The 27,732-nt window shown below is 39.6% G+C and overlaps 7 protein-coding genes across 7 annotated transcripts; 2 read left to right on the top strand and 5 right to left on the bottom strand.

The window, feature by feature from the left end:
- Positions 1-2,573: 2,573 nt before the first annotated feature.
- On the top strand, positions 2,574-5,080 carry LOC108142800 (carboxypeptidase B). The gene is made up of 3 exons (XM_017266855.1): positions 2,574-2,704; positions 3,230-4,120; positions 4,749-5,080. The coding sequence occupies exons 1-3, from the start codon at positions 2,637-2,639 to the stop codon at positions 5,044-5,046; spliced, it is 1,257 nt and encodes a 418-aa protein (XP_017122344.1). The 5' UTR covers positions 2,574-2,636; the 3' UTR covers positions 5,047-5,080.
- Positions 5,081-5,778: 698 nt separating this feature from the next.
- LOC108142281 (probable G-protein coupled receptor Mth-like 6) lies at positions 5,779-7,686 on the bottom strand. The gene is made up of 6 exons (XM_017266010.2): positions 7,179-7,686; positions 7,018-7,123; positions 6,777-6,953; positions 6,313-6,703; positions 6,055-6,249; positions 5,779-5,997 (listed from the first exon to the last, which is right to left on the bottom strand). The coding sequence occupies exons 1-6, from the start codon at positions 7,644-7,646 to the stop codon at positions 5,937-5,939; spliced, it is 1,398 nt and encodes a 465-aa protein (XP_017121499.1). The 5' UTR covers positions 7,647-7,686; the 3' UTR covers positions 5,779-5,936.
- A 430-nt stretch (positions 7,687-8,116) lies between these two features.
- LOC108142851 (carboxypeptidase B) lies at positions 8,117-9,837 on the bottom strand. The gene is made up of 3 exons (XM_017266919.2): positions 9,743-9,837; positions 8,784-9,680; positions 8,117-8,728 (listed from the first exon to the last, which is right to left on the bottom strand). Exons 1-3 carry the CDS (start codon positions 9,820-9,822, stop codon positions 8,419-8,421), a joined length of 1,287 nt encoding a protein of 428 aa, XP_017122408.1. The 5' UTR covers positions 9,823-9,837; the 3' UTR covers positions 8,117-8,418.
- A 353-nt stretch (positions 9,838-10,190) lies between these two features.
- On the bottom strand, positions 10,191-12,473 carry LOC108142847 (carboxypeptidase B). Its single transcript, XM_017266916.1, has 3 exons — positions 12,367-12,473; positions 10,911-11,813; positions 10,191-10,529 (listed from the first exon to the last, which is right to left on the bottom strand). The coding sequence occupies exons 1-3, from the start codon at positions 12,438-12,440 to the stop codon at positions 10,232-10,234; spliced, it is 1,275 nt and encodes a 424-aa protein (XP_017122405.1). The 5' UTR covers positions 12,441-12,473; the 3' UTR covers positions 10,191-10,231.
- Positions 12,474-12,595: 122 nt separating this feature from the next.
- Positions 12,596-14,686, bottom strand: LOC108142251 (carboxypeptidase B). Its single transcript, XM_017265970.1, has 2 exons — positions 13,699-14,686; positions 12,596-12,935 (listed from the first exon to the last, which is right to left on the bottom strand). Exons 1-2 carry the CDS (start codon positions 14,673-14,675, stop codon positions 12,629-12,631), a joined length of 1,284 nt encoding a protein of 427 aa, XP_017121459.1. The 5' UTR covers positions 14,676-14,686; the 3' UTR covers positions 12,596-12,628.
- Positions 14,687-15,341: 655 nt separating this feature from the next.
- On the bottom strand, positions 15,342-21,519 carry LOC108142808 (carboxypeptidase B). The gene is made up of 5 exons (XM_017266869.2): positions 20,664-21,519; positions 17,319-17,994; positions 16,528-16,638; positions 16,290-16,444; positions 15,342-15,745 (listed from the first exon to the last, which is right to left on the bottom strand). Exons 1-5 carry the CDS (start codon positions 20,759-20,761, stop codon positions 15,454-15,456), a joined length of 1,332 nt encoding a protein of 443 aa, XP_017122358.1. The 5' UTR covers positions 20,762-21,519; the 3' UTR covers positions 15,342-15,453.
- A 3,879-nt stretch (positions 21,520-25,398) lies between these two features.
- LOC108142681 (carboxypeptidase B) lies at positions 25,399-27,711 on the top strand. The gene is made up of 2 exons (XM_017266686.2): positions 25,399-26,044; positions 26,614-27,711. Exons 1-2 carry the CDS (start codon positions 25,508-25,510, stop codon positions 27,601-27,603), a joined length of 1,527 nt encoding a protein of 508 aa, XP_017122175.1. The 5' UTR covers positions 25,399-25,507; the 3' UTR covers positions 27,604-27,711.
- Positions 27,712-27,732: the final 21 nt, after the last annotated feature.

Here is a 27,732-nt window from a genome sequence, read left to right as displayed (position 1 = left end):
TAATTAAAATCCACCCCAAGCCTTTGACTCCTTTTGGCTCACCCTTTGCGGCCAAGTTTTTGACACTCAACACCCTCGAAAATGCTCGCCATATAATAGAGCAATAAAAGCTGCAAGTTCATGGCAGACTTAGTCATCGTAATTTATGCAAAATGAAAATTAAAGATCCGCAGCGCAAAAGTTTTTAATGCAAATGACAGACTAATGAATTTCAAAAACTACTTACAAGCGATTTGCCTCTCGATCTTGGCCATCAATTTCAATTAATCGCTTTAAAACTCTGTATGTCATCCATCCCTGCAGCAAATAGTGAATAATTTGGCATAATTTCCCTTTAAATGGGCTGCGGGATAAACAATGCCGCTTTGTCAAGCCAAATAAAGCCAGCTGGAAGACTTTAGCTAAAGTTTTTGAAAACCCAAAAATTAAACACAAAGGAAAACAAATACAGCCGAGCAATCACACACTCACTCATTCAACAAATTTTTACGGGCAATCACATACAGTCCACAAAAAAATACAATATGGGCAGCAGCTTTAGCCAACAGAGCGAATACTTAATGCACTTTTTCTTTAAATTCTTCACACGCACATTCTTGTCAAAGAATATATTTTATGTATTATATTAAGAATTTTTATTGAAAATATATTGTTTAAATGATAAAGAATGGGATTTTTAGCTATAAAATGTAATAATCATAAATTATGATTATAGCCTTGAGTTGTGTGTTTGCTAAATGAGTAATTATATCCCTTATTTTGTTAGCTTGAATTACCATAAATGACATTTAAGCTTTAAAAGAGGGTAATCAATTTGCTTGCTTTAACTATTCTATGTCCAATTAATTGAGTTCTTCTGAGTTTTGGATGCAATTAAGGTAATCGAAATGAAAACAACAAGGTCTTATTTTTTTGCAAAGTTTTTCTGCAAATGCCCTACATTATTCATGCTTGATTTCAAAGTTTTTAAGATAATGCAACAGATTGAAATATAAATCAAAGATACCCATCATACCGAGAGAATATGCCAACTTTTCCAGAACTTGCGTTAGGAGGGAAAATTTGAACGTGGAGGAAGAAGAGGTCCTGTCGCTTCCAATGGGCCATTCAAAATTACGAGCCAACAGTTTCCGCAGTGTTTTTTGTCATTTCCATGCGCTCATTGTCAGTTTTAAGTAAGCGACTTCCCCGTTGTTGTTTTTGCAGCAGCCAAAAAGTTTTGTGACCAAAACTCTGCCTACAAATGCAGACAAATATGGAAAAACTCATGAAATGCAATAAATTTTCAAATATATTTTGTGTGCGCGGCAGCCGAGTTTTTAGTTTGTCTGTTTTTGATTTTTTCTCCATTTTTACCGTTCAGATTGTTGGTTAGTTTTCTATTTTTTGCTGGCCGTGTATAATTTTTCATTGTGTTGAACTGCAAACTTTTTTCTTGGTGCAGTGCACAGACCGAACTGATAAAGCTACGTTTTGCAAAAAACCAATTCAAATACCAAAAAAAATGGGGAGAGAGATAGAGACTGCGACTGGCGCACTCCAAGAATTGACGAAGTCTAAGGCTAAAAGAACCATATAAATCAAATGTTGATTGCGTAAAGTCAGAAGAACAAATTTACGAGTCGCTCCAAAGCCGACCAAAAATAACAGATATCTGTGACGACGACAAATATGAATTTGATTTAAGACTGGCTGCAAATAGTCAAGTTGTTCTGTTTGATAACATGTTTTTAAAAAAAACATATTCCAATTTGAAACGTAAAAAGGTAAGTGAAATTGGAAAGAAAATACGTAAAACAAATAATTAAAAAATATAAATAGCATTAGCCAGTTAAAGTTAATTTGTTTTTTTCATTTGTAAAGCTCTTATGGTAACTAATAGATTTACAAGTCTTTTTCAGTAATTTACATTTTTTATAATTAATAATTCTTAAGAATTTAATCATTTTTAAAATAGATGAGATTTATATTAATTTGTCGATTAATATGCGTTCACTTATTTTCCATTTTAAAATGAATTATTAATTTATAATTATTTGATAATATAATAAAGTGTATGTTCAATAAAATTTCTTGGCTTTTTGATGAGCTTCAGTGACTTATTAAAATATTTTTTTATAATTAATTGAAGTGTGTGAAAATGTTTTAAAATACCTACAATGGGTGAGAATAAATAATTGAACATTTTAAATATCTAATTTGTCAAATTTAATTCCATTTAAAGCTTTTTGATTTGTACTGATTTTCAGTCACTCATGCAGATTTTTTACCAATCCCCAACGTCGAAAAAGACCAAAGTCATGACATAGTCGGGTGAAAACACTTTTACTACGAACCTGCCTGTCACCCTTGTGTCAAAGACCGTAAATTTGGAGCGATTTTCTCCACAATTGCCCCGTCGCCCGGCGGAGACACAACAACAAACGAAATCATACATCACCCATCTTCTGGCCAACTGATAGTGCTGATAGCTACTCCATTCCGATCGCGTTCTCCTCCGATAAGAGGACGAAGTGGGTGTTGGTCCGCAAACGATCGCTGATTCGACTTGGCTTGGCTGGCTATATAAGCCAGAACCCAACGGTGTGGGCGTCATTAGAAGTTTTGGGCCCAAACGGAACGGTGCGGACTGAAAAATGCTAAAACTATTCGCACTGGTGCTGCTGCTGAGCGGCGTGGCATTGGCAGCCGACCACTACGACGGGTGAGTGATAGCAATCACAGTTTGCACAATGCACGAAATTTTGGACATTTTTGTTAACTTTCAAATGAAATTAAAACACGAATTCCTTTAGAAAGTGAAAAAGTGATAGACAACTTAAATTAAATTAACTGATAGAAACCAGTCATATAAAAGATATGAGCCCTTACAAATTTGTGGGTTACTTTCAAAAAGTCATAAGCCCGTAATTAACTTGTAGAAATATTACTAGTATACTAGTACAATTATAATTATAATTTTATAATTTTCAAAAGAAAAATTTGAATCAATGCTTCTTAATGTTTTTATTTATTCTAATAAAGGTGCAAAAATAACTTTAAACACCATTGAAAATGGCTAACAATCACTGTTGTATTTTACTTTTTTCGGTAATTTATTTGATAATTTAAAATAACTTAACAAAAATTTAACATGTTTATCCATTTTAAACAAACAAATAAATTAAATAAAAAATCTTTTATTTTATTTACACCCATTTTAAATGATAAAACATTTTAATTTCCATAGCTATAAGATCTACGACATCAATACGCGAAATGCCTTTGAGAAGCAGCTGTTGCTGCGTTTGTCGGGCAACGAGGAGTACGACTTCTTCGATCTGCCCCGCTCCCTGGACGCGCCGAGTCGCGTGATGGTGAAGCCCGGCGATCAGGAGGGATTCGAGCACCTGCTGGCGAAGTATAACGTGGACTTCTCGGTGGTCAGCGAGAACTTGGGAGTGTCGCTGCGTCAGGAGCGCGAGGAAAACCAGAACCAGAGGCTGATGAATCTGCGGTCCGCCGGACGCAGCATTAGCTTCACCGCCTTCCACCGCCACGCGGAGATCAATGCCTATTTAGATGAACTGGCCGCCGCCTATCCCAGCCGAGTGTCCGTGCAGGTTGCCGGCAAGTCATACGAGAAGCGGGACATCAAGACCATCACCATCACCAACGGCGATGGCAAGACTGGCAAGAATGTGATCTTCCTCGACGCCGGCATCCATGCCCGTGAATGGATCGCTCATGCCGGTGCCTTGTATGTGATCCACCAGCTGGTGGAGAACTATGCTGCCAACGCGAACCTGCTGAAGAACTTCGACTGGGTCATCCTGCCGGTGGTCAATCCCGATGGCTATGAGTACTCCCACACGAGCACTCGTATGTGGCGCAAGACCCGGAAGCCCATCACCAGTGCCTGCTACGGCACCGATGCCAACCGCAACTTCGACTTCCACTGGGGAGAGGTGGGCGCCTCCAGCAACTCCTGCTCCGACACCTTCAAGGGCGAGACGGCCTTCTCCGAGCCGGAGACGCAGCTGCTCCGCGATCTCCTGCTCGGCCTGAGCGGACGCGGCAAGTTCTATCTGACCCTGCACTCTTACGGCAATTACCTGCTGTATCCTTGGGGATATACCGCGTAAGTAACACCGTTTAATAACCAATAATAGTTTTACTTTGTCTGAATAACCAGCCTAGGAGGTATGTCAGGTGTGCTTGACCAACTGTAAACATCTTCAAGTATTTATTAAGTATCTAAGAGCCAATCTTTGCACTTGCTTTTTTAAATATTCCAGAACTCTTTATAAAAATTAAATTAAGTTTAATTTAATTAAATTTAGTACTTGAAAGTATTTTTACCCTTTTTTGCACTGAATACGTTGAATTTCATAGCTATTTTTTCTCTGTGTACAGAAATGAAACTTAAAAGTATATAGTATATTAATACTTATACTTTTATACGGTTCATAGTTTATTTTTTTGTTTTAAAATATTTTTTCTTTTTTATTTTTGGGTGTAAACATTTCTCTTCCGATTCCTTTAAACATATTTATTTTTGGAGGAGAATTTGAGTGAAACACGTTTAAATAAATGAATTTGTTAATTCCGGGAACTATCCGAAATATAACCATTTAATTTTTTTAAACGATTACGATAATTAAATTTTTTAAAATATTGCACGGACAAATGTCAAAGCTTTTAAATAGGACTAAATCGTAAACCGAATACTCCCGGACTCTTCTCTAATCCTTTCAATATTTTCGCAGGGCTCTTCCCAGCACCTGGCGCGACATTGATGAGGTGGCCCAGGCTGGAGCGGCTGCCATCAAGAGTGCCACCGGAACCAAGTACTCCGTGGGCAGTTCCACCAATGTTTTGTATGCGGCTGCCGGCGGTAGCGATGACTATGCCTTCGGAGTGGCCAAGTTCCCGGTGTCCATCACCATGGAACTGCCTGCTGGCGGTACTGGGTTCAATCCCAGCACCAGCCAGATCAAGTCCTTTGTGGACGAAACCTGGGTGGGCATCAAGGCCATGGCCCAGAAGGTTACCGAAAAGTACTAGGCGAGTGCAATAAACGCCATTGATATTACCCTAATCGCAACGTCTTATTACTAATTGGGAATTCAACTCTCGTTCTTGGCATTTTCACGCTTGGTAAGATAGGCGCGCGTCCCATCGGGAGGCCATATCACTTGCCTTGTGGCATTGACACACTGGGTTAATTAGAAGGGGCACTCCACTCGGGATTCTTCGGACTTATCGCGGCTTGCTAATTGACTTCATCAAGTGCGGTGGATTTCAAGTGGTACCCTAGATTATCAGACAAATCAACTATCTTTGGTTTACTATAAAAAAGTGGAATTAAAAAAAACGGGTTGATAGTTTTCCATATTTTTTTTTTATTGAATAGCTTTTATATTGCGGTTTATTTGTAGAAAACCACTTCGTTCAAATGGGAGGTACTGCTGTAGGTCATTCGATCGACACAATTTTTCAAAAACAATTCCGATGATATGGCTTTGAATGGCGACTTCATTCACGTGCTTTATGTTGTTAATCGCTCTGGATGGTTAGCTTATGTTAGAAGAGTATTAAACAGTTGAAAGGTGATTTTAAAATATTTAAATATTTTTATTCTAATAGTTACTGGGGCAAATCAAATAAAACTATTTTGTATTCCCCTGATGCTTAAATTTCTTTTACTAAACCATGAAAGCAGAGTGAGTGAATATAACCTCAGACATATGGCACTGCTTTATTTTTAATATAATTTTAAATATAAAAGAAATTCCGTTGAAGTTGTAAAATTGTCTGACTGCATTTATTTAACTTAACCTATGTTTTTCAAATTTCGGTGTCTTATTTAAATGGAGACAAAGGTAACTTTCCTTAAATAGGTTTTCAGCTTAATTAATGATAATTCTTCAAAATTCTTTGAGATTTAAGTTTGGCTAACAGGATGTTTCGACTTTGTGAAATTCGACAACTGGTTCCGTTCTCTCATCTCGATTTCTGGTAAGAAAATCATAAGATTAGCTGAAGAACACAAGTTAATTTTTATTGACCCACCTGTTAATGAGCCCTTTAAGCGTTCTGCCCTTAAGGACGAACAGCACGAAAATAGGTATCCCAATGGCCGCATGATAGTAGTCGGATAACCAAAGGACATTAGGCCAAAAATCGTAGGCTTGCATTAGACAGAGAATTAAGTCCAGGCTCCAAGTCACTCCCAAGAGCGTAGTCAGCCGCAGCCACATTACAAAACTTTAATCGGAAAAATAAAATTATGATGGTAAGCGAACTAATAGAAAAGTTATAAAGCCTTACCTCAAGCACTTCTCCAGGAAGAAAGGCAAACCTTTCTTCACTTCCCTCTCTTTCTTAAGGATAGTAATTGTTGTGAGGATATAAAGGGATATATTGAAGATGGTCAGGATCAGCATCGGTCCATAGAAATATATTAGAGTAAACCAATCCTGGCCTTTGATCGTTACAAAATATTGGTTAAGATACCATGTCTCTTTCTTCCATAAAGCATTTATTACAATGATAACTCCGGTCAGGACAGCCGCAGTGTTCCACACAAAAACGTTGTAGGAAACGAAAGGAATTTCCCGGTAAATCTTACTTTTGTCACACCCAAAATCCTTCCACAACTTATGGTTTAAGACATAAAACCAAAGAAATGAAGCCAACCAGAAGAAGTTTGCAATGTAACCTGAAAGATGTTAAAAACGAATTTGCCCGACTTAGTTTTAAGTTTAGTTTTTAGTTTCAATTTAACAACTTACAAGCTGGTGAACGAATGTTGTCTAACAAATTCCAAGCATCCAGCATCCAAATGAAGCATTTCATAAACATGCAAAATAGGCAGCAGATAAAGCACTTGCCAGTCAGATTTCGAAGTTTTTTCACGTATAGATATGCTAAGATCGTGAGGATATAGCAAATCAGTGAAGTTACGGCGACTGGATAGACAGAAATAATGAGAGGTAAAAGCTGGTGAAAGTTTTTAAATTTGTATTTTCTTACCCTCACGCACCCCCGCTCGCAACTTCGTCAAAACTGCAGACATATAGGTAAGGTTATCCGCTTTGTGTAAAGTCCAGTTGTAGTCTTTGGATAGGGCGGTTCCGTTCTAGGAAGATAGTATTGGATTGTAATGTGAAGCAGATAAGAAGTGCAATAAAAACCTTTAACACTGTATACGGAAACGGCCCCAATCTGTCCCTCTCCTCGCAGGACTGGTCCCTTAATACAATCAGTTGTGAGACATCGGGCAGCTCCACCACCGACTGGTTTTTGAGGGTTTTACTCAAGTGTAGACGGGTGAGGAGAAGTTCCTTTTCGAGGACATCGCTGCACTTGCCGTGGGCCAACATTTTCCCGCTGGGACAGCAGAACCGAACGCAAGCCATCAAGTGACAAACACAGACTCTTGAATGCTCTTCTACAAACACTTTTTTTCCATCCGCCCGCAGCTTAAAGTTGTAATTTCCCTTCGCCATAGCAGATAGCCCTTTGGACCCTAAAACATCCTTAAGTTGGGGATCCGCTCCATCCACCGTATCAAAGTAAGAGCAGTTTGAAATTTCTGCCCTTGACGTGCTCACGATCATAAGAACAATTAGAGAACCGAAAAATTTATGTGGCTGCCACATTTTGGGGCTTGGAACTTCCTATGCGGAGAGCAAAAGTCGACTGACCCTCCATAAGCTCAGTTCACAAATATAAAAAGATTTTGCTCCAAGTTTTTAAAATCTAAAACGAAGGAACTGAGTCATCACTTAGATTCCTTTGGGAATACAATCTCGGCTATGCAGAGAGAATTTGTTGTGATGAATGAATTTGGGAAACCCACTTGGGAAACACACTTGAGATCCAATGCCCGCTCTCATAAAGTCTGGTACAAGCCGCTGATTGCGCCATCATTGACGTCATTGTGAGCAACTCTTGTGATTAGAAATTCAAAAGCCCAAAAATAGGCGTCCAGGGAGTTGAAAACTGATTATTAAACATAAAACTAATTGAGTGAATTACGCTGGTGCTGGAAACCAAATTAAATTTTACATTTGAAATACTTTTTTCAAACAAATTTTAAACAAATTTAAAGGAGTTAAGTGGGATAATCTCAGTTCACATAAAAATGTTTATTAAAGAACAACTCTGTTGAACAAATTTTCTAAAAAATACTAAAAAGTCAAGTAATTGCTCATGTATAAAATAAGGTTACATTTTTTTACTCAGTGTCTTTAATCATATGAATTGCTCTTTTATCTTTTTAACACCATTAGACGTTATCTAATCGACAAAAACCAAAAATTTATATTGCATTCAAAAAGTGTTTAAAATCGTGTAATTTTGTCGCAATTGTCAGACACTTTATAAGCTTCAGATGATTACTAAGTCGCTTTCTTGTAATTTAATGCACTTTTAGGCCAGGGGATACTTTTGAATAACTCTCCGTGCCATGGCCGCAATGCCCACCCAGGTCTCCTTGACCAAACGATCGATATCCGATGCCGGGGGATCGAATCCATCTTCGCCACCGAATGGCAGTTCCATGGTGAATGAAATCGGGAATCCCGCATTAAAGGCATAATCATCACTTGCCCCAGCAGCCGCGTAATTTATGGTAGTCGTAGAGGGTCCAAACCTGTACTCAGTGCCTGTGGCCTCCAGAATAGCTTTTTTGCCCTCTGCAGCTACCTCATCCAGATCGTCGACGGTATCGGGAACAGCGCTAAAATATATATATCATTAGGGATAACTAAATGGGGAACACAATTGGAACTCACTCGGTCCAGCCCCAGGGATATAGGATTAGAGAGCCATAGGAGTGCAGTGTAAGATACATTTGTCCTCGACCCGCGTAGCTATGGATGAGATCCCTCACCACCAGAGCCTCCGGTTCGGAGAAAGGTTTCGGTCCAGCGTAAGTGTTATCACACGGATCCTCCGAGGCGCCCGCCTCATTCCAGTGGAAGTCAAAGTTCCGATTGGGATCAGTACCGATGCACTCGGAGCTGCTGGGTTTTCGGGTCTTCCGCCACAAACGATTGTCGGGCAAAGTCTGGGTGAACTCATAGCCATCGGCGTTGACCACCGGAAGAATAACCCAATCGAAGTCCAGCAGGAGATCCGCATTGCTTTCGAAATTCTCCACCAGCTCATTGATTAGATGAACCGCCGCAGCCGGCGAGATCCACTCGCGAGCATGGAAACCGCCATCCACGAGGATCACATTTTTATTACGCCGTGCATCTCCATTGGTTATAGTCACGGTTTTCAACCACCGACCCTCGTAGCTTTTGCCCACGGTTTTCACGAAAACCCGATGTGGATTGTCCCTGGCCAAATCCTCGATATACTGGTTGATTTCATCATGAGTGTAGTACCTTTCCGTACCCAATCTTCCATTGTAGGGAAACCACTGACGCAACATCTGATTCATTTCGAATTGGCGGCTCAAAGTTAGGCCCACATTTCGGTTGAGCACGTCATAGGCCGCATTGTTTTCAGCCATCAACTTTACAAAGTTTACCTGCTCGTCGGGATGGACCATCACCTTGGCGGAATTACCACCTTTAAAGCCGGAGAACACCTCATAGTATGACTCATTCTTAACCAATTCGGAAATGGTAAGTTCTAAGGCTGCAGAACGAGCTTTACTGGAGACCTCGTATACTTTGTAACTAAGAATAGAAGTTAATTATAAAATATAATTTATTTTATGTAGTTTTCTTGTAAATAATACCCATCGTATTTGTTGGATTTCTGTAGTCCAGCAGACAAGCTCAGGTAGCTGAGTGCCAGCAAAAGCCACCAAACTGTCATCTTTCCAAGTCGCAACCTAAATGAGCAATACAAATTTAAAAGCCATCAACTTTCGTTGATAGTTCCCCGGCCGACAATCTCGAATCGTTATCAAGAAATCGAACTATATGGATGGTTGTAAAATCAAGAGAAATCGATCAGATTGTCGGCACAATAAAAATAACATGCAATCTAATAGCTTGGTTCCCAATTACGTTTTCCTAAAAATTCTCCAAAAACTAAGTGAATTTAATTCGATTTTGATTGATTGCTTATTTGTTTAACCATCAAAAAGTTAGAGATCAAAAAGATAAATTAAATATATATTGAGCGTAAATTGGACCTTATCACTATAAAAATTGACTTTTATAAAAAATAAAAAAAATAAATTAATATTAATGAAATTTTATTGAAAGCATATGATATGATTTTAATACATCTCGATTAGCTTCTCGGCCATTGCACGGATGCCGATCCAGGTTTCGGTGACGAACTCATCGATGCGGGTGACTGGAGGATTGAATCCGATCGAGCCAGCTCCTGACAACTCCATGGTGATGGAGACATTGAAGCCGGCGTAGTAGCCATAATCATCACTGGCTCCAGCTGCAATGTATAGTACGTTGGTGGAGGATCCGTAGGTGTACTCGGTGCCAGTGGCGCTCTTGATGGCCTCGGCTCCAGAGCGAGCTACTGCATCCAGATCTTCCCAGTTATCGGGCAGATCGCTAAAGAAGTATAAGTATAGGTAGAAGCATATTTAAATAGTACATACAAAAACGTTATGGGAAAATGTTTGATTTGTAAGTGGTTTGTAATGTAAAATTAAGTTATAAAAAAAAGTTTAAGTCTAATTAGAACTTGAATTAGAATTTCTGATTCATCTTAAGTAAAAATAAAAAAATTGAATATGTATTGTGGAATCCTAAATACTCTATACAATAAAAAAAATTGGTGTTCAAATTAAAGAAGAATGTTAACTTTTAAAATACATAACAAAATAATAATACTTCAAATATTGCCCTAAAAAACAATGAGTAATCCGAATCTAATTCAAATACCTTGCACTAAAGAACACAAACATTATGGAGTTAAACTGGTTGACTTACGAAGTCCATCCCCAAGGATACAGCAGATAGTTTCCGTAGGAGTGGATGGTGAGGTACATAACGCCCCTGTCCGCCAGCGAGTGCATCAGATCCCGGACGACGATGGTCTCCGGTTCGGAGAAGGCTGTTGGGCCGGCATAGGTGTCCACGCAGGGATTCGAGGAGGCACCCTCCTCGTTCCAGTGGAAATCAAAGTTCCGGTTGGGATCCGCTCCGTAGCACGTCCGTCCGGCATACTTATACGGCTGGCGGGTCTTGCGCCACATGCGAGCCGTGGTTCCGGTCTGGGAGTGCTCATACCCATCGGCATTCACCAGGGGAAGGATCACCCAGTCGTAGTCCTCCAGCAGATGGGCATTATCCTCGAAATGCTCCACAAGCTGATCGATGACATAGAGAACCGCCGCCGGAGAAATCCATTCCCTGGCATGGAAACCGCCATCCATAAAGATCAACTTCTTGCCGGCCTTTCCATCGCCATTCGTGATGGTGATGGTCTTCAGGACTCGCTGCTCATAGGACCAACCCACGGTCTTAACGTACACCCGTTTGGGAAAACGGTTGGCCAGGTCATCGATATAGTTGATGATCTCCTCGTGACTGTAATAGCGCTCCGTGCTCAGGCGACCCTTTCCCGTGATGGGCGCCAAAAGACGCTGCATCTGCCGCTGGGCAAACTCCTCGGCAATGGAAGCTCCCAGGTTGGAATTCACTAGGGTGTAGTTAATCTGCTCCCCCTCAACCAACTGCTGGAACTGCTCCAACTGGTCAGGACTTACGATCACACGCGAATGATGTCCGATCAGGCGACTCTCGCTGATGAAATCAAATCCCTGCAGGCTGAGCTGGTGCAGCTGTTTAGCCTGGTCAGAATTCGAAGGAGTCACCTCGTAGATGCGATAACTAAAATCAGATTTATGAGGTAAATATTAAGGAACATATTTATAGTAAATATATTAATTTATTAGAAAACTTAAATTTTCTTCTTTTCTTCCTTTTCTGTAGTTCAAAAGTCATCATCAAATCAAAAATAATAAACTTCCGTTAAGTTTTTATATCGTAACATGCGGAGATTTAATAAAGTAAAGCAATCTTTGCATTTTTCATATGTAAAAGAATAAATAAGGTACACCCTTAAAGGAAACAATTTAAAGAATTAACTATTTTGTTTCATAACTGTGATAATTGCTTATAATTTTAAATACCTTAAGCAATTTCTTTCCCGAATTAAAGGAATATTTTGCTTTATTAAAGTTTAGTTTTTCTTTCTATGTATTATGAGTAGAAGTTTTAGTTTTCCTTATAACTTTTTCTTAAAGTTCCGAAATCCAAAAAAACGTTCTAACATGTCTCCGAGTGACAGTACACACTTTTACGATTTGTGGGCGTTAGAGTGGACGTGGAACTACTAAAATCTACTCTACGAGCACCTCTTTTCTCCTAACCCAGTACTTACCCCTCATAATCGTGATCGGCGGCCACTAGAGTGGCGCCGAAGAATAGCACTAGCAAACCCAGGGAGAACTTCATCTTAGGACAGACTAAGCAACCGCGTGGCTGCGGGGAGCCACTTAAATAGGTGGCCAAAGCCAGCCGGCCACATATCTAATCGGCAAATGGATCAATAAATAATAAACCACTTCAAAACTCCCGCACGAGTAACCCGCAAATCAGAGCTGGCGCAATTCGTCGCTAATGTCTCTTTATTTACAGCCCGATTACGCCGGATAGGACCTTATCACCTCCGCGGCCATGGCCCGCACTCCCACCCAACTTTCCGTGACCAATCGCTCGATGTGGGAAACCCAGGGATCGAATCCCTGGAATCCTGCCGCCGGCAGCTCCATGGTCATGGCCACCGTGGCATTGACCACTCCCAGAGCAAAGTCTGTCGTATCGCCCGACGTCGGATATAGGACATGGTAGGTGCTCCCCCAGCTATATATGCCGTTCGTGGAGTGGACGATCGCCATGCCGCCGGCATCCGCCACAGACATCATGTCCTGGTAGCGTTCCGGAAATTCTCTGGATAAATAAAATAAGTAGTTATTGATTAGACAATGCTAATTTAACAAATTAGAAATTTTATGTATATTAAGTCATGTTTTTCTAAAATTTGTGGCCTTAGCTAAGTCCAGTATTGCATTGGATTTACAACATTTTATTTGTATCTTAACTTTTTCATTAAGTTTTTCATTTATGTTTTGAAAAGACTTTATCTTTAAGAACTACTCATCGAAACTTTCCGCAGTTTGTATCTAATATATCAAGGCCAAGGAATAAAAATGTCAAGTAAGGGCTTTCTTACGTTAGCAAAGTGACAAGTCGATTTCAGTTTGCAGGTTTGTTTTTGTGAAGATAAAGTCAATGGACATTTACGTTCCATAAATTATATCGTTATCGGTTACAAGAGATAATCAAATTTATTGAACTGTTTAGGCGCAACCAAAACAAAAACATTGGTCACAGTCTAACCCTTTAATGGTAAAGATCAACTAAAAATCTCTTAAAAAGCCAAATAAATAAGGAAGGTAAATTCGAAGACAAATCAATGCCATCTGAATCTTTTAATTATAAAAAAATGAAAATTCCAAGAAGTGAACTGTGCTATCTTTTGTGAATTCTACAAAAGTGCAATGCCTCTTTACTTTATTCTAAATAAAACTTAAAAATCTTAGCATTTCCGCATAACTTAATATCCATTTTGGCATACTAATATCAAAAACTTATTCCACTTATATGTACATATATTTCCAATGATCTTTAAGCAAATAGATTGTAGACTTACCTGGTATAACCCCAAGGCAGAAGGAAGTAGTTGCCGTAGGAGTGCAGTGAAAGATAAAAGTTAAGTCGCCCCCGGTAATTGAGCAGAACATCTCGCAGGACCTGCGACTCGGGCTGGTCAAAGGGTCGTTCTCCTCGGTAAATACCCTCGCAGGGATCTGAAGAGGAGCCCTCGTCGTGGCCCCACTCGTAGCCGAAATTACGGTTGATATCGGTGCCAACGCATTCCGGATTACTTGTGGGGCGACGGGTCTTCCGCCAATAACGCGAATCGGTATGAGTGTATTCATATCCATCGGCATTTACCACTGGCATTATCACCCAGTCGTAATCTTGTAAGAGCTCCTGGTTTTCCGAATAGTTATCCAACAACTGTTGGATGATGTAGAGGGCCATGGACGGCGATATCCATTCCCTGGCATGGACAGTGCCATCGATTAGGATCACTGGCTTGTCCCGCTTCCCGTCTCCGTTGGAAATGGTCAAAACTTTAAGGGGTCTTCGCTCGTAACTCCATCCAAATTGCTTCACCTGAACTCGTTTGGGAAACCGTTCTGGTAAACTATCCAGGTATTCGTTGATTTCTGAGTGGGTATAAAATGCTCCCAGGACTTCGATGTGTGGCATTTGGATGAACTCTTTTCTCTTTATGTTCTCCGCTCGCTGGGCCTGCACCAAGGGTGCCAGATCCTCAATCAGCACTCGATGTTCCAAGTGATAGCTTCTAAAAGTTTCAACCGAACTATCAACTTCTTCAGGCGGTATAATCACCCTCAGGGAACTATCATTCGAATTCCGAGTCGTTCCCAGAAAATCCCAAAGTGGCTTTTCCTTAGACAACTTTCGTATCAGTTTCCGGTCTGCAATTCCTTGAGGCCTCAGCTCGTACACCCTGTAGTCCTTGTAATCCTGCCAAGCAAACAAGACCAAGGGCTGCACCAGCAGTAGAGTTAGTAATCCCAAGAGCGACGCAGCCATTATTTCCCGAAAGTCCGATATTGACTGAGTAAAAAACGGGTGTGAGAGCTGATCGCCTTACCCATTTTTATGACTTTATTGGAGACGCTGCCGCCTACGGCTACGGTACCAATAAGACGCCCCGTTTATATGCTCTAGTTTATGACATAGACCACACTCAGTTGTCCCCCTTCTGTTTTTCAGGGGCCGAAACATCTGTAAAAGAAACTAGTTCCAGTTAATATAACAACATAAATTTTATAATATATCAATAGATCATAAGAAATAGTAACAAAAATAATAATTATGGTTTTTAAAATTAGAACTAAACTTACCAAAAGTAATATAAAATGTATTTCTTTTGTATATTTTAAGCTGAAACCACTTTTTGTGTTTATTTTGTTGGATTTAAATACAACTTGCGAAATACAGTAAAACAGAGACTACATAAACAACGCTGTCCAAAATACTTTTAAAAACATTTTTAAGTTGAACTTTTGGTAATGATTATAAACTTAATTAAGTCTATTGACCATTTACCATTTAAACTAAGAATTAAAAGCTTTGAAAACATTCCATCAAAAAATTAAAAACTTAAAAAATCACTTTAGACGAAACTTATAAAAAAAACGGAAAATAGGCTTTTAACTTTTTCCTTTTAGTTAATACAAAAAATGTTAAATCCAATTATTTGTTCAATATTCATCTCTTTAATGCTTAACAACGAGGTCACTAATTATTTTAATTTTAACAAACAATAAATTCAATTGCTTAAACAGCTTAGGAAATACGGCAATCTCTAGTAGAGGCTCACGTGCCGGATGAACTCGATGAAGCCGGCGAATGTCTCCTTGCAGACGTGGATGATGTCGTGGGCGGGCACGTGGAACTCGTCACCGGGCAGCTCGAGCGTGTAGGACAGTGGGATTCCCAGGTTGCCGTAGGCGAAGTCGTCCAAACTGCCAGAGGCTTCATACAAAATGGAGGCGGAGGTGCCCGTGGTGTAGCGGGTGCCACGGTACCTGCCGATCTGGTTGGCGGCCCTCAGAGCCACTGAACGCAGCGTTCCCACGGTGGGTGGCACGGTGTTTCTACACAAAGAGAAATTATTATTAAATAAAACATTTTTTTAAAACGAAAAAATAGCATGTCTGTTTAAAAAGTAGCTTAAAAAGCTTAAAAAGTAGTTTATAACCGTTTTACTTTATATATTCATTCATTTTATTCAAGCTACAGAAACTTTAAAAAATGTAGAATATATTTAAAAATTTGTCAATATGAATGTACTCCTAAATTTAATGAATTATTTTTCCCCAATAAAAAGAAAAGTTAGAATGGTACAATTATGAATATTATTTCCAAATCTCTAATACTAAAGAATTAATCTTCAGATATTACTCGATTTCAACCTCAGTTTTTCGAGCAGTGCAAATGAAAAAGAATTAAATGACTGCAATGGCAGAAATATTCGGGTTTAATTGCTTTTAGCAAATAATTGAAAAGTAAATTGAATTTCTTTCCGGGCCACCCGCTGGCCGGGCCTTCAGCCACAGCCGCCGGGGATTTTCGGACGTGAAACATGGAAATGGACATGGACATGGAAATCAGGGAGATTTGCTGCCCGCTCACACTCACTTCGCATAGCCGTAGGGATAAAAAATGAATTTGCCAAATGAGTGAACATCCAGGCTGAGTTTCACACGGTTCCGATTGAATTCCAGATATCGCACCACGGCCGAGGTCTCCGGCTCCGAATTGGGAGCTGTTCCCGAGTAAACCTCCGAGCAGAGCTGTCGTTTTGGATGGAAAGGATTCGGGGGGTTACGCGTGGGTCAATGGCAAAGGTCAATGTCGGGGTCAACAAGTGGCTTACGTTCTGACTGGCACCCTGATAGTTCCAGTGGTTGCCAAAGTTCCGGTTGATGTCCACGCCGGAGCAGGAATGACCCGCATAACGATGACGGTTCTTGCGCCAGAAACGATCCTGCAAATGATTTAATTAAAATATTTGTAATTCTATTTCATACTAAAAGTTAATGTAATAACAGCAGTTCACTATTCTTAAAGCTCTCACCAATCTGTACTGTATTATTCTTGTACACAAGTGTCAAGGAATTCTAAAAATAATCATAAACACATTTAAAACACTTTTAAAATGTCACTTCCCTTTGAAATAATTAATGTGTTTCCCCTCATTTTCGTATGAATACTTAAAACATTTACGTATTTAAAGATAAATGGACAAGTCTGTAGCAAATATACAAAAACATCATATAGGCTTTGAATCTTTCTTAAAGTTATTAATTTATTTTTCAGATAATATTTATCTTGCTTTTGTTTTTTACAAAAAAAAATCACATTTTAATGTTCTGTTGCCCTTGAATAAACTGTAATAAAGTCCAAAAAATGTGTGCATAATATTTTAAAAATTAAATGTTGCCAAATTATCTGAAATAATTCTATATTAAATAAAAGTTTAGAGATTTTTTTTTTTAATTTGGAGCTTAGGAATGATAAAATATTGTTTAATGTTAAAATGCAATTAAAAATATGAATTACAGTTGCTTTCGGCAATAATTTTAAAAAATAATTTAGAGTATACAACTCTTTTTAAGTCTTTAAAATGTATACACTCAATACAGAATATATTCCATTATCACTTACCGTGGAGTGGGTGTATTCATAACCATCGGGATTGACGAGTGGCACCAGGAAAATCTCCACATCCTGCAGGACCCTTGTAAAGGCTCGCAGATTACTGAGCAGTTCGTAGGCCAAATAGAGGACGGTCTGCGTGGTGATCCACTCTCTGCCGTGGGTGGCTGCCTGGATATAGGCCACTCGACGAGGTCGTACCCTACTGTTCAGAGAAATCGAGAGGGCGGCTATATGACGACCCTCATTGGAGCGACCCAGGGACTCGTAGCGACAGTACTGCGGATATCTGGCGGCCAATCCGCTCATGAAGCTGAGCACTTCGTGGTATCGCGGATAGTGCGAGAAGAATCCGCGCGCTTGGCGACGAGCTCTCCGACGTGGACGTTCCGCCTGCTCGCAATCCTCCAGCTGGCACTCCTCGTACTCCCCATCGAAATCGTCCTCGGCAAAGGAACTGTTTGCCTGCAGGGCGGCCATCAACTCCATCAGTGGCTGCATCTCGTAGTTCACTCCCAAACTGGACAGACGCGCCTCGAACTGGCTCTTCCGCTTGGGGCTCACTGTCAGCACGGAGGAGTTCCTGGTCAGGAGCCAGAAGTCCAGCTCCGCGTCGTTCGTCTGCAGATCCACCATGTACCGGAACGCATCCTCGCCACCATGTTGTACCGTGTATTTGGTGTAGCTAGGATCATAAAAGATTTCAGTAATCTGTTAAACTTTTAAGTAAAATTGTGTAAGGATATTTATTATTTTAATGGGTAAATAAGACCCATTAAAATAGTTGGAAATGCTTCAACATTTTTAGCTTGGTGTAGAAACTACTATTATGTTTTAATTAGCACCTTAATATTTTAATTTGAAAAATTAGATGTTTCTAACAATATTTTTTTTAAGTTTACTTCTATGTTCCTGGTGTAATTTGGTATTAACTGCATTACCATTTTGTCTTTGTAAATTTAATCCGTATATACTGTTTAATATTTAAAAAACTATTTCTCTACGACTAACGTGTTTAAATATCCTTGAAATTTAGAATACTATAATATTTAGCTAAGTATTATTCAACTAAAGCATAACTAACTTATTTATTGTGCGGCATTACATTTTTTATCACTTATTCAAAAAGATAAAGTGTATCTGATAGGCAATTTATAGCCATAATTCGTAGTGACTATGTCAAGGTTGGGGAATCTTTTGTTTTGAAAGATATGTGTTAATTAATTCATTGTAGAGATACGTGATGTCCAAACAAATAAATATTTGCATCCAGTTGACAGGCATTTAATTAATCTAATGGCAAGACATTAAGGCACTTTTTGCTAGTTTTTGGCAAGCCCATTTTTCGTATGTGTATGAGTGTGATATGCTTATTAGCGGATCATAATTAACTGATACCTAACCTGATAATAATAATCTAGCAGCGGGAAATCCCGATGATTGCTCCACATGTCTCAAACTAATTGGACAACAAATTAATTTATGGCTCGCCCTCGCCTGGCGTCAAAATGAGTTGTTGATTCATAAATTTATGCAAAGCGACTGCCTGCCGCTGTTTGTTGGCTCTTTGCCACCTCGCACGAATCGGTGGCCAATTTATCATCTCTTGAAATTCCACAACGGAAAACACACACAAAATACAAGAAATAATGAAGCAACACCAGTCTTAAGTCCCTGCATGTTCATCTTGTCTGCATTATGGGATTGTGGGTGGCAGGGGGCATATGATATGGTATTATAGGGCAGGCAAATGCTAATCACGTGAGACGGACAACGGCGTTCAATGATCATTTAAAATGGTATCCAGCTGTTGGCCAAAATAAAATAGCCAGCGGGCGCATTTTTCATCTTTTACATCTATTAATTTGTTTTCGAAAATTTCCCAAAGCATTTTTAACCAAATCAGAGCCTATTGTCCGTTGAAATTTGACCTTGTGAAATCTGATAACACTCTGCATGTTTAGCTTTATATTTTTGAACTTGAAAATGGTGATGAAATCGCTGGCTTGCGTTGATCGGAAGGAAGCTTGTAATTTAGACACGGAATTCCAGACAGTGAGTCTGAATTTCTGCCCCCCAACAGCCACAAAGCCCTCATCCATCACTCATACGCCACATGGAACAGGCAGCCAGGAGGGGGAGTGGCATGTTTGGCAAACATTTCGCACTGCGATCGCTTGGCAACTACAAATTGTGCAAATTATCAACGGAATTGTTGAATGTACAACTGTTGGCCATTGACCAAACGACAAAACGTTTAGCATCGCTTATTATGACGACTTCTAATCACGGCCAATGACCATGGAATCAGTAAACGGAATAGAGCAAATGTTAAAGTAAAAACAAAATTTGTTTAGTTTACTTAAAGATTAAAAAAACAATGTGCTACTAATTATTTTATCAGACTTAGATACAATGCAATAATTTGTTCATAGCAAAAATAGTTGAATATCAGTTTTTAATATTAAATGTATTTTAAATCTGAATGTCACAATGTTTACATTAGAACAAATTTCTAGACTGATATTTTGACCTTTTATGTATTTATATATTGTATAAATTCATTTAATGTATTTTTTTAGTATTTCAATAGAAAAAGATTAAAGTCATGTATATATTTTATAAAATAAATTGTTAAAAAATAGGTATTTGAAATGGGTTATAGTTTACTGTAATATTTTTTTAAAGTTTGAATTTGAAACACTTAAATAAGTTTATCCTTAGATTTTAAACAAAAAGAGTGTAGATTTGAACCAAATTTATAAATTAAGCCAATTTTTTTGTTATTTATGATAATAATTAAATGAAATTAGGATGTTTTTAACACTCTTAAAAAGCATTGAATTTCAATATAAACAATATTTAATAGGAATTTAGTATTTAGTATGAAGAAAGTAATCTGGGCATAATACTTCGAATTTCTATTTTACAACACATATTTTTTTAAAAACTTTACCACCAGCACAATGCTGCGAATTTTTCGGGAGACTTTTAATTGGTTCTGCCAATACTATAGCTATTTTTGGCTGGCCTCCATCATGGCCATACCGTACTTGTCCTACAGATCCAAACAGGCGGACTTCAATATGGTGGACGGCTTTATCATGTACGCAACTGTATTTATTGGAGCCTATGGATTGATTCAGAACGACAGGCGTCGTCGTCCTCGCTAAAGCAAACTGACAGAGATGCGAAAACCCGTTTATCAGCTAGAAACACTTAACCACTGACCGCATAAAAAATTCAATTAATTACTTGCCCTAAAGAAGACCCGCCTGATTGATGGGTATTACGTATTACTTTTTTGCTACTTTTCGGTAACGTTGTAAATTATAATTAACCGCTGATGATTACCCTTCGTAGCCGGCCAAGTTGTTGCCGAGGCCGAAACCCGCCAATCCGACGAGGCAGAAAGTCAAGCTCCACACGATTCCCTGCCACATTTTTGCCATATATATACAAGCACTCCGAACACTGAGATGCTTCCACGATCTTCGGCTAATTATGTATTAATATATGCAGTTGCATGGACAAGCACACGTTTTTTGTATATTTTTTATGCACTTTTGTTTGGCTGTTTGTTTTATTGTTTGCACGCTGCACTTGTGGCGATTAGGCAAGAGTTTTCAATAGCTTTTAGTTGCAGCAATTAGCTGGTTGGTCTTGGGTATATGTTTGGTTTTGGTTTTGGTTTCGGGGAAATATAATAAAACACAGCTCAGCGGACGCGATCCGTGCGTTTCATCTCCGGTCCGGCGGAAGACTGATGGGCGGCTTGAAAAGCGGCTGAGAAAGAAGACGAGATGCTGGCCAAAAAGCAGAGATCGAAAAATGGTCTCGGATCCGAGTTGATTGTTTAGAAAAGTGAGTGTCAAGGTCGGGCTTTGCGACCAGTTTTTAAGTTCCGAAATAAAAAAAAAGCGGCAAACGCGTCACGAGATAAGATAGGGGCACGCGTCGCGTCTATATATGTATGAATATGTCGCATAAGAACTTTTTGCTATTTTTGCATAATTTATTCACCGGTTCGATTCCCTTTAATTTGAACTTTTTCTATTCTTTAATTGATTGCCTCTGGAATTGTTTAATTAAATACGAAAACTTGTTTTTTCTATTATTTGATCACTTTTCTGTCGCACTAACAATTTGTTCTTGCTGGCTTATTTGTGGATTTTGCATCCGCATATGGTGGTTCGTGAATCGATTCTGAAGCCGTTGCTTGTTTATTTTCTGGTTTTTATAGACGAACTCGTATGCTGGCGGCTTCCTAATGTCATGATGATGAGTGTTCTGTTGCGATTCGATTTGAAAGTTCAAGATGTGCTCGTGTCTTATCCAGATGGGCCATACTTTTGGAGCACTGAACTTTCGAATTTTGGTTGTTGGCCAAAAACAACAGACAAGGTCACGGGCCCAAAATAGCCGGAAGCAATAAGTTGGTGTTCGGTTTGGTTTGGTTTGGTTATGTTCATTACAGTTACCATACAGTCAATAAATACGCATTTATTGAGTTCATTAATTCATCAAGAGATCATCATTGTGATCGCCGCCAGAAGCCAGGTCACTCAACGACCAAACTCATCATCTTGATATTTATATTTGATCGCTTGACTTTGCTTTCGGCTCGGTTCGCTCTGTTCGGTTCGCTTTTTTGTGTAATTATAACACTTGGCTATAGCTTTGGGCACTTCCGCCTGCAGTTTGTTTTCGATTGGGAGTTCGGCAGATGATGTACAAATGAGCCGCCTCTCGCATATTTCCGGTGGATTGGGTTCATCGCAGAACTAGTTTGTCTGATATAATTTACATTTAAAATTTGTGCGACCACTGGTAGCTTAATGACTCCTCCTCGGCTTAATGCCAGCTCTCTGGTCGAGTTCTAAATCATTTTAGTATATTTATTAGCCAGGTCCAGGTCCAGACACCGCCATAGCCATCAGTAGCTCTAAGGGCATTCAACTTCTCCAGCAAATTAATTCACTATCTCTGCTCTGCGATCGCATTAACTTTTAAAATCTTATAGACATTCGTATAAGGAGAGATCTATTTGTTTTTTTGGTATTGTTCAGCTCAAGGCATGGTTTTGTTATTGTCGCGTTTTCTGTGGGATTATTTGCATCTGAAAAGCTCTGGTGATAATAGATGCGATTGGCCTTAACCATGAACATGAAATCTTATATCTCTTCTATGGGAACGGAACTGCGGACTGCACAGAAATAAATTTTGATGATCGATATAATGTTTTTTAATTCAAAATCTCATTTGATCTAATATTTTTCATTTTGGAATGGTTACAGGTTCAAAGCAAGATGGTTTAAAATATTACGTTATATATTTATAATAAGAAACCTCATATTTTCTGATAAAAAACTTATTGATAAGTTAATTAAAAAAAAAAGAATAATAAAATAAGATTATGTTTGTTTCTACTTCATATAGAAATATTTTTTGAGCTTGCAAAGTTTAAAAAATTGTGTGTTACTTGGATTTAAAAAGTTTTAAATTATTCCAAAAACTTTTGAATCTATTTTTTGCGGTGTATATGATTTCCTAATAGAGTGTTTATTGGCTCGTTGAGTGGTAGATCTTTTTGCGCCCGCACAGTAATCAAAATAATCAGAATATTGCCTCACAAACTATGCCAAAGTGCACAAAGTTAAATTGCCCTGCCACATGACAAAAAGCCAGATTGTTGGGCCAGGTCCAGGCCGAAACTTTGCGAGCAAATATGAATTTGTTTGTGCATAATTGTTTGGAATTTCGTTAATTCGTAAACAGTTTTATGCTACATTACATTTCGTCATCGCAACTCGAACGAAAGACAGGAGACAGCCGTCAGGCGGTGAAAAAAGGCCCAGAATTCAACAAAGTTTGGCCCTTTATATTTGCCAACATGCTAATGACATAATGCATACTTGAAGAGGGTTTCCCCTTTAACTTTTACCCCTAAAGAGGAACGACCAACCGACTGACTTACTGACTGGAAAAGGCTTCACTTGCTCCCTTCAACCATTTTGTATGAGACTTTGCGTGTTTATGCCTTGTTACACTAAAATAAATGAAAAAAGCTTTTCTAAAAGTTTTTTAAATTGTGGAGGATATCCTGGCTGTAAAACCTGTATTTTTTTAGATTTTGTAAGAATTCAAATTTAAAAACAATATTTCAATGCATATTAAATATTCTTTTCCTAAACAATTTATCTTCTTAAAATTAAATTAGGCATAAGATTTTTTATAATTTTATTTATTATTTTTAATTATTAGCTGTTTATGTTCCAAAAATTCTAAGGCAGCTTAACTATAGTAAAGAATACCAGTTTGCATTTTTTTCAGAGAAGAGTGTATAAAACTAAGAAAGGAGTAACAACGTATTATGTAGACATAGCCAGACGTAAATATATGGCAGTCACTGTGTCAGGAAGTTGACTAAAAGACCGTTAAATGAAAATCAACACGAACATGGTTCCTGTATAAATCAACTGGTTGCGTTGCTCCCGCTATATGCCATACATATTTATACCAATTTATATGGATTCAGTTAGGGATACAGCTCTACAGTTGTATGAATTTTTGTGTGTGGTTCTACACCGACCTGCCGCGCACTTTTGACTTTTTGCGTTGACATGACATTTGCCAGGCCATAAGAAATATATTACACTCTGCAACAAGTTGGCGGAAAAGTTGAAAGTCAGCTAGTTTTATGGGCATCATAAGGCGGAACATTTGTTTGATCAGTTAAAATGGACATAAAAGACAATTGATGAATTTAAATTATTAATTTATATATACCAGTAAATATTCTTAGCTAGTTTTTTAAAAATATTTATAAAAGAAATTAAAAAGCTTTATATTTTTATATCCCGTCAACGTCTTTCAATATAATTAAATATTTAAATAAACAAATATTGGTTTAGTGATATATTTATCTGATTTTTTTTTTTATTTATTTATCCTTATCTTAACTTTTCTGTGGCAAAGTGTAATCAGGAAGCCCAGATCCACAAATGAACTTCGCTGCAAAACGCTTAACCAGAGCAGGACTAAAACCGCTCCTCCTCCAGGTCCTTGCTCGTTTCCCAGGCTGCACGCCAGCTCCAGAAGTTCCTGTTTATTTGCATTGGAAGGTGCCTCCTGCGCTTTTGGACGCCCACGCCGCTGCTCCCACTCGGGACTTGGCTCTTGTTCCATGCCCACTCCATGCCCATGCTACCCCGACTTACTGTCTGACATTTAGCATATTTGCGTTCTGTGGCAGCTGCAGCCGCGCTTGGGGATTCCGAGCCGGAATCCAAATCCAATTCCGCATTACATGCTACCGTGCCCAACTTATTAAACGTTGTCGCTGTCCCATTTACCCACTGCGAACTCTACACTCACAAAAATATTAATGCATTAACTATAACTAAAAAACTTGTCTAACTAATCTATGTTTTACTTTAACTTTTACTGGCAATGATAACATCGAATTTTATATTATTTAATAGCTAATATTAGCTATATGACTAAAACAAAAAAAATCTATAATTACAAAACAAAACTAAACTGGAAAAAATGTTGTTTCTATTTGTTTTTTTGTGTGTTTTTAAACTTTCCGACTTTTTTTCAGAGCTCTCTTGGGTATGTTGTTTCAAAAATTAAATTTAATTTAAAAGACAAACCTCCTAACCGCCTAACTAATTCTAATGAAACAATTTGTTTTAGGTAAACGTAAATGAAATAATATATAATAAAATATTTTTTTATAAGATTTTATAAAGAATGAATATATTTACTGAGAATATGTTTTATGCTTTTTTTTAATAGTTTCTGACTCTAACAACATTGAATTAAAGTCCAATTTCTTGAAGTGTATCAAGAGGAACAACTGGAGGGGAGTTGGACTTTCCGTGGGAGTACGATTGTTGCCATTTAGGGGTACAAAACCCCGGCGGCGTCTGTTTGGGGCCCGCACAATGGAAGACAAACCCAAGCAGGGCACACGGGTCGCTCTGCTCGTGGTCGAGCGGCTCCACCTGAACATCAAGTGCCAGGTGAGGGTGCCACGCAGCAGGCCAGGAATCATCCGCTCAGGTGCCAGTTCGATGCGGAATCTCAGTTTCCGTTCGAGTCTCACCCACACGATAGGTCAAATCTTTAAAATTCTGTAGTGATAAATAGTGTTTTCTTGTTTCCCTTTTTAAAAATCCTTTGTTTTGTCTATGATGGCCGCCAAATCCCAACGAAATACACAGACGGCAAACGACCGGAATCGGGATACTCCCTTTACGCCGGTGCGCCGATTGGTAATCCCACGACCGGATATCCTGCATTCGTACCTGGAGTACAAGCAAATTAACCAGTATATGGAGTACCTGGCCCAGCGGTATCCCCACTTCGTGCACATGTACACGTTGGGTCAAACGCACGAGAAGCGCGAAATTCGAGCCCTCGAGATCAACTGGATGAACTCGGATAACGTCGAGTTGTCCTCACAAATGCGTGAGCAATCACCGCCGCCATTTGTGGCCAACGGACGATCCAAGGCTCCGGCGGTCCACACGGGCGAGCACTGCCGGAAAACGGTCTTCATCGAGGCGGGCACCCATGCCCGCGAGTGGATCAGCATCTCGACGGCCCTCAATTGCATCTACCAGCTGACGGAGCGCTACACCAGGAACATAGAAGTCCTGCGAAAGCTGCGCTTCATCATTGTGCCTCTGGTCAATCCCGATGGATACGAATACTCCCGCACCAAGGTAATCTTACGAAGCATTCGACTGCGGTAGAGCACACTTCCGTAAACAATCTGCTTTTAATTTTTTTAAGCTACTCAGATAGTTACTATATGCGATTTTGTCAGCGACTATTTAGTTTTGTCCCTGTGCCTTTGATTTCAAAAGTTCACTTTTATATTTCGCGTTTGTCTGGTCAATTTTTCATGCTAAAAATTCCCATAAAGTAAAAACTAAAGAGCTTTAACCATTATTTTTTTGCATACTTTACTATTAACTTAACTACTTGCAACTTTTGATCACTTGACAAGCTTCATATTTTGACTGAAAGTCGCATTATTTCAACGATCGGTGCTGGTATCCAAAGTTTAAACCTTACCTATCATGAAAAAAGGTCATAAGTTTTATTTTTTATGCATTACGTTTAAGAGTAATGAGGTAATTCGAACTTTTAGGTTAGGTGCACCAATATAGCGTCAATTTCCAAACAGAATTAAAAAAAATAATAATTTATGTACCAATATCTAAATACTGAAGTTGCACCGTTTATAAACAGATTATCAAACAAAAATTAACCCCTAAATAACCTGCAGAATGTGAATTGGCGCAAGAACCGGCGACCCCACAAATCCAGCAGATTTGTGGGAACTGATTGCAACCGCAACTACGACATCTTTTGGGGCAGCGGACCCAGCAAGATAAACCGGAACACGTATAAGGGCGAACGTGCCTTCTCCGAGCCGGAGACGCGGGCGATACGGAACATACTTGACCGGATGAGTCCCAACCTGCTGTTCTTCCTGTCGCTGCACTCGTATGGCCAGAGCATCATGTATCCATGGGGCTACTGCCGTGAAAGTCCGCTCTACTGGAGGGAGCTGAGCTCCTTGGCCAACTCCGGGAAGAGTGCCATTAAATCGTACAACGGACGGGAGTACCGGACGGGAAGCATCAGCTGTCTCACCAAGCGCACCATAGCCGGATCCGTTGTGGACTATGTGTACGGAGTGCTGAAGGTGCCGATGGCTTTGGTGATGGAGCTGCCCTCGCGGGAACTGGGTTTCCAGCCGCCCGTGGAGATGGTGAGTCAAATCGGCCACGAAAGCTGGTACGGCATCCGGGAGATGTGCAAGCGATCCTATGACTTGCGACTCCAAATCAAGCGCGAGAATGAGCCACCATTGCCCCGTCCGGCTCACTACGAGTCGCCGCAGCCCAGTAACGAGGGCATGGCCACTGAAAGTCCGTCCCCGACCACGGAGGAGTCTACGGCTGGTGGTGATTGTGCCAAGACCTTGACCAAGAGGAAAAAGCGGGCGAAGCACTCGGTTGTGGCGCAACACGAAGCCATCCTCCGCCTGCACAGGGGTTCCAAGGCCAGTGGACCACAGGTCCTGCCCGAAGGACTGCATGCGCTGCCCGCCGGTCTATTTCCGCGGCAATTGGCCACGCGAAATCCACCTATTAAGCGATCCGGCCTCAGTCGCGATGGTCGAGGCGGTGGCGGTGGCGATGGCGTGATCCTTACCAGCCGTGGCAAGCCACCCATCTCGTCCACCATGCCGCTGGGGGTGTTTCTATAAACTAAAAGTTCTCCGTTTGTGATTAGTAGAGGTTTACGTTTTAAATTAATGTGTTTTTTAAATTAAATGTACCAGCATTGGCAATAAAGGGCGTTTTCATTCATCCTACGAATTTGTCAGTTGTACAAA

Source organism: Drosophila elegans, unplaced genomic scaffold, assembly GCF_018152505.1.
Source record: "Drosophila elegans isolate 14027-0461.03 unplaced genomic scaffold, ASM1815250v1 contig_208, whole genome shotgun sequence".
Classification (NCBI taxonomy): domain Eukaryota; kingdom Metazoa; phylum Arthropoda; class Insecta; order Diptera; family Drosophilidae; genus Drosophila; species Drosophila elegans.
Note: the sequence above shows the minus strand (reverse complement) of the source record. Positions and strands in the feature narration are given on the sequence as shown.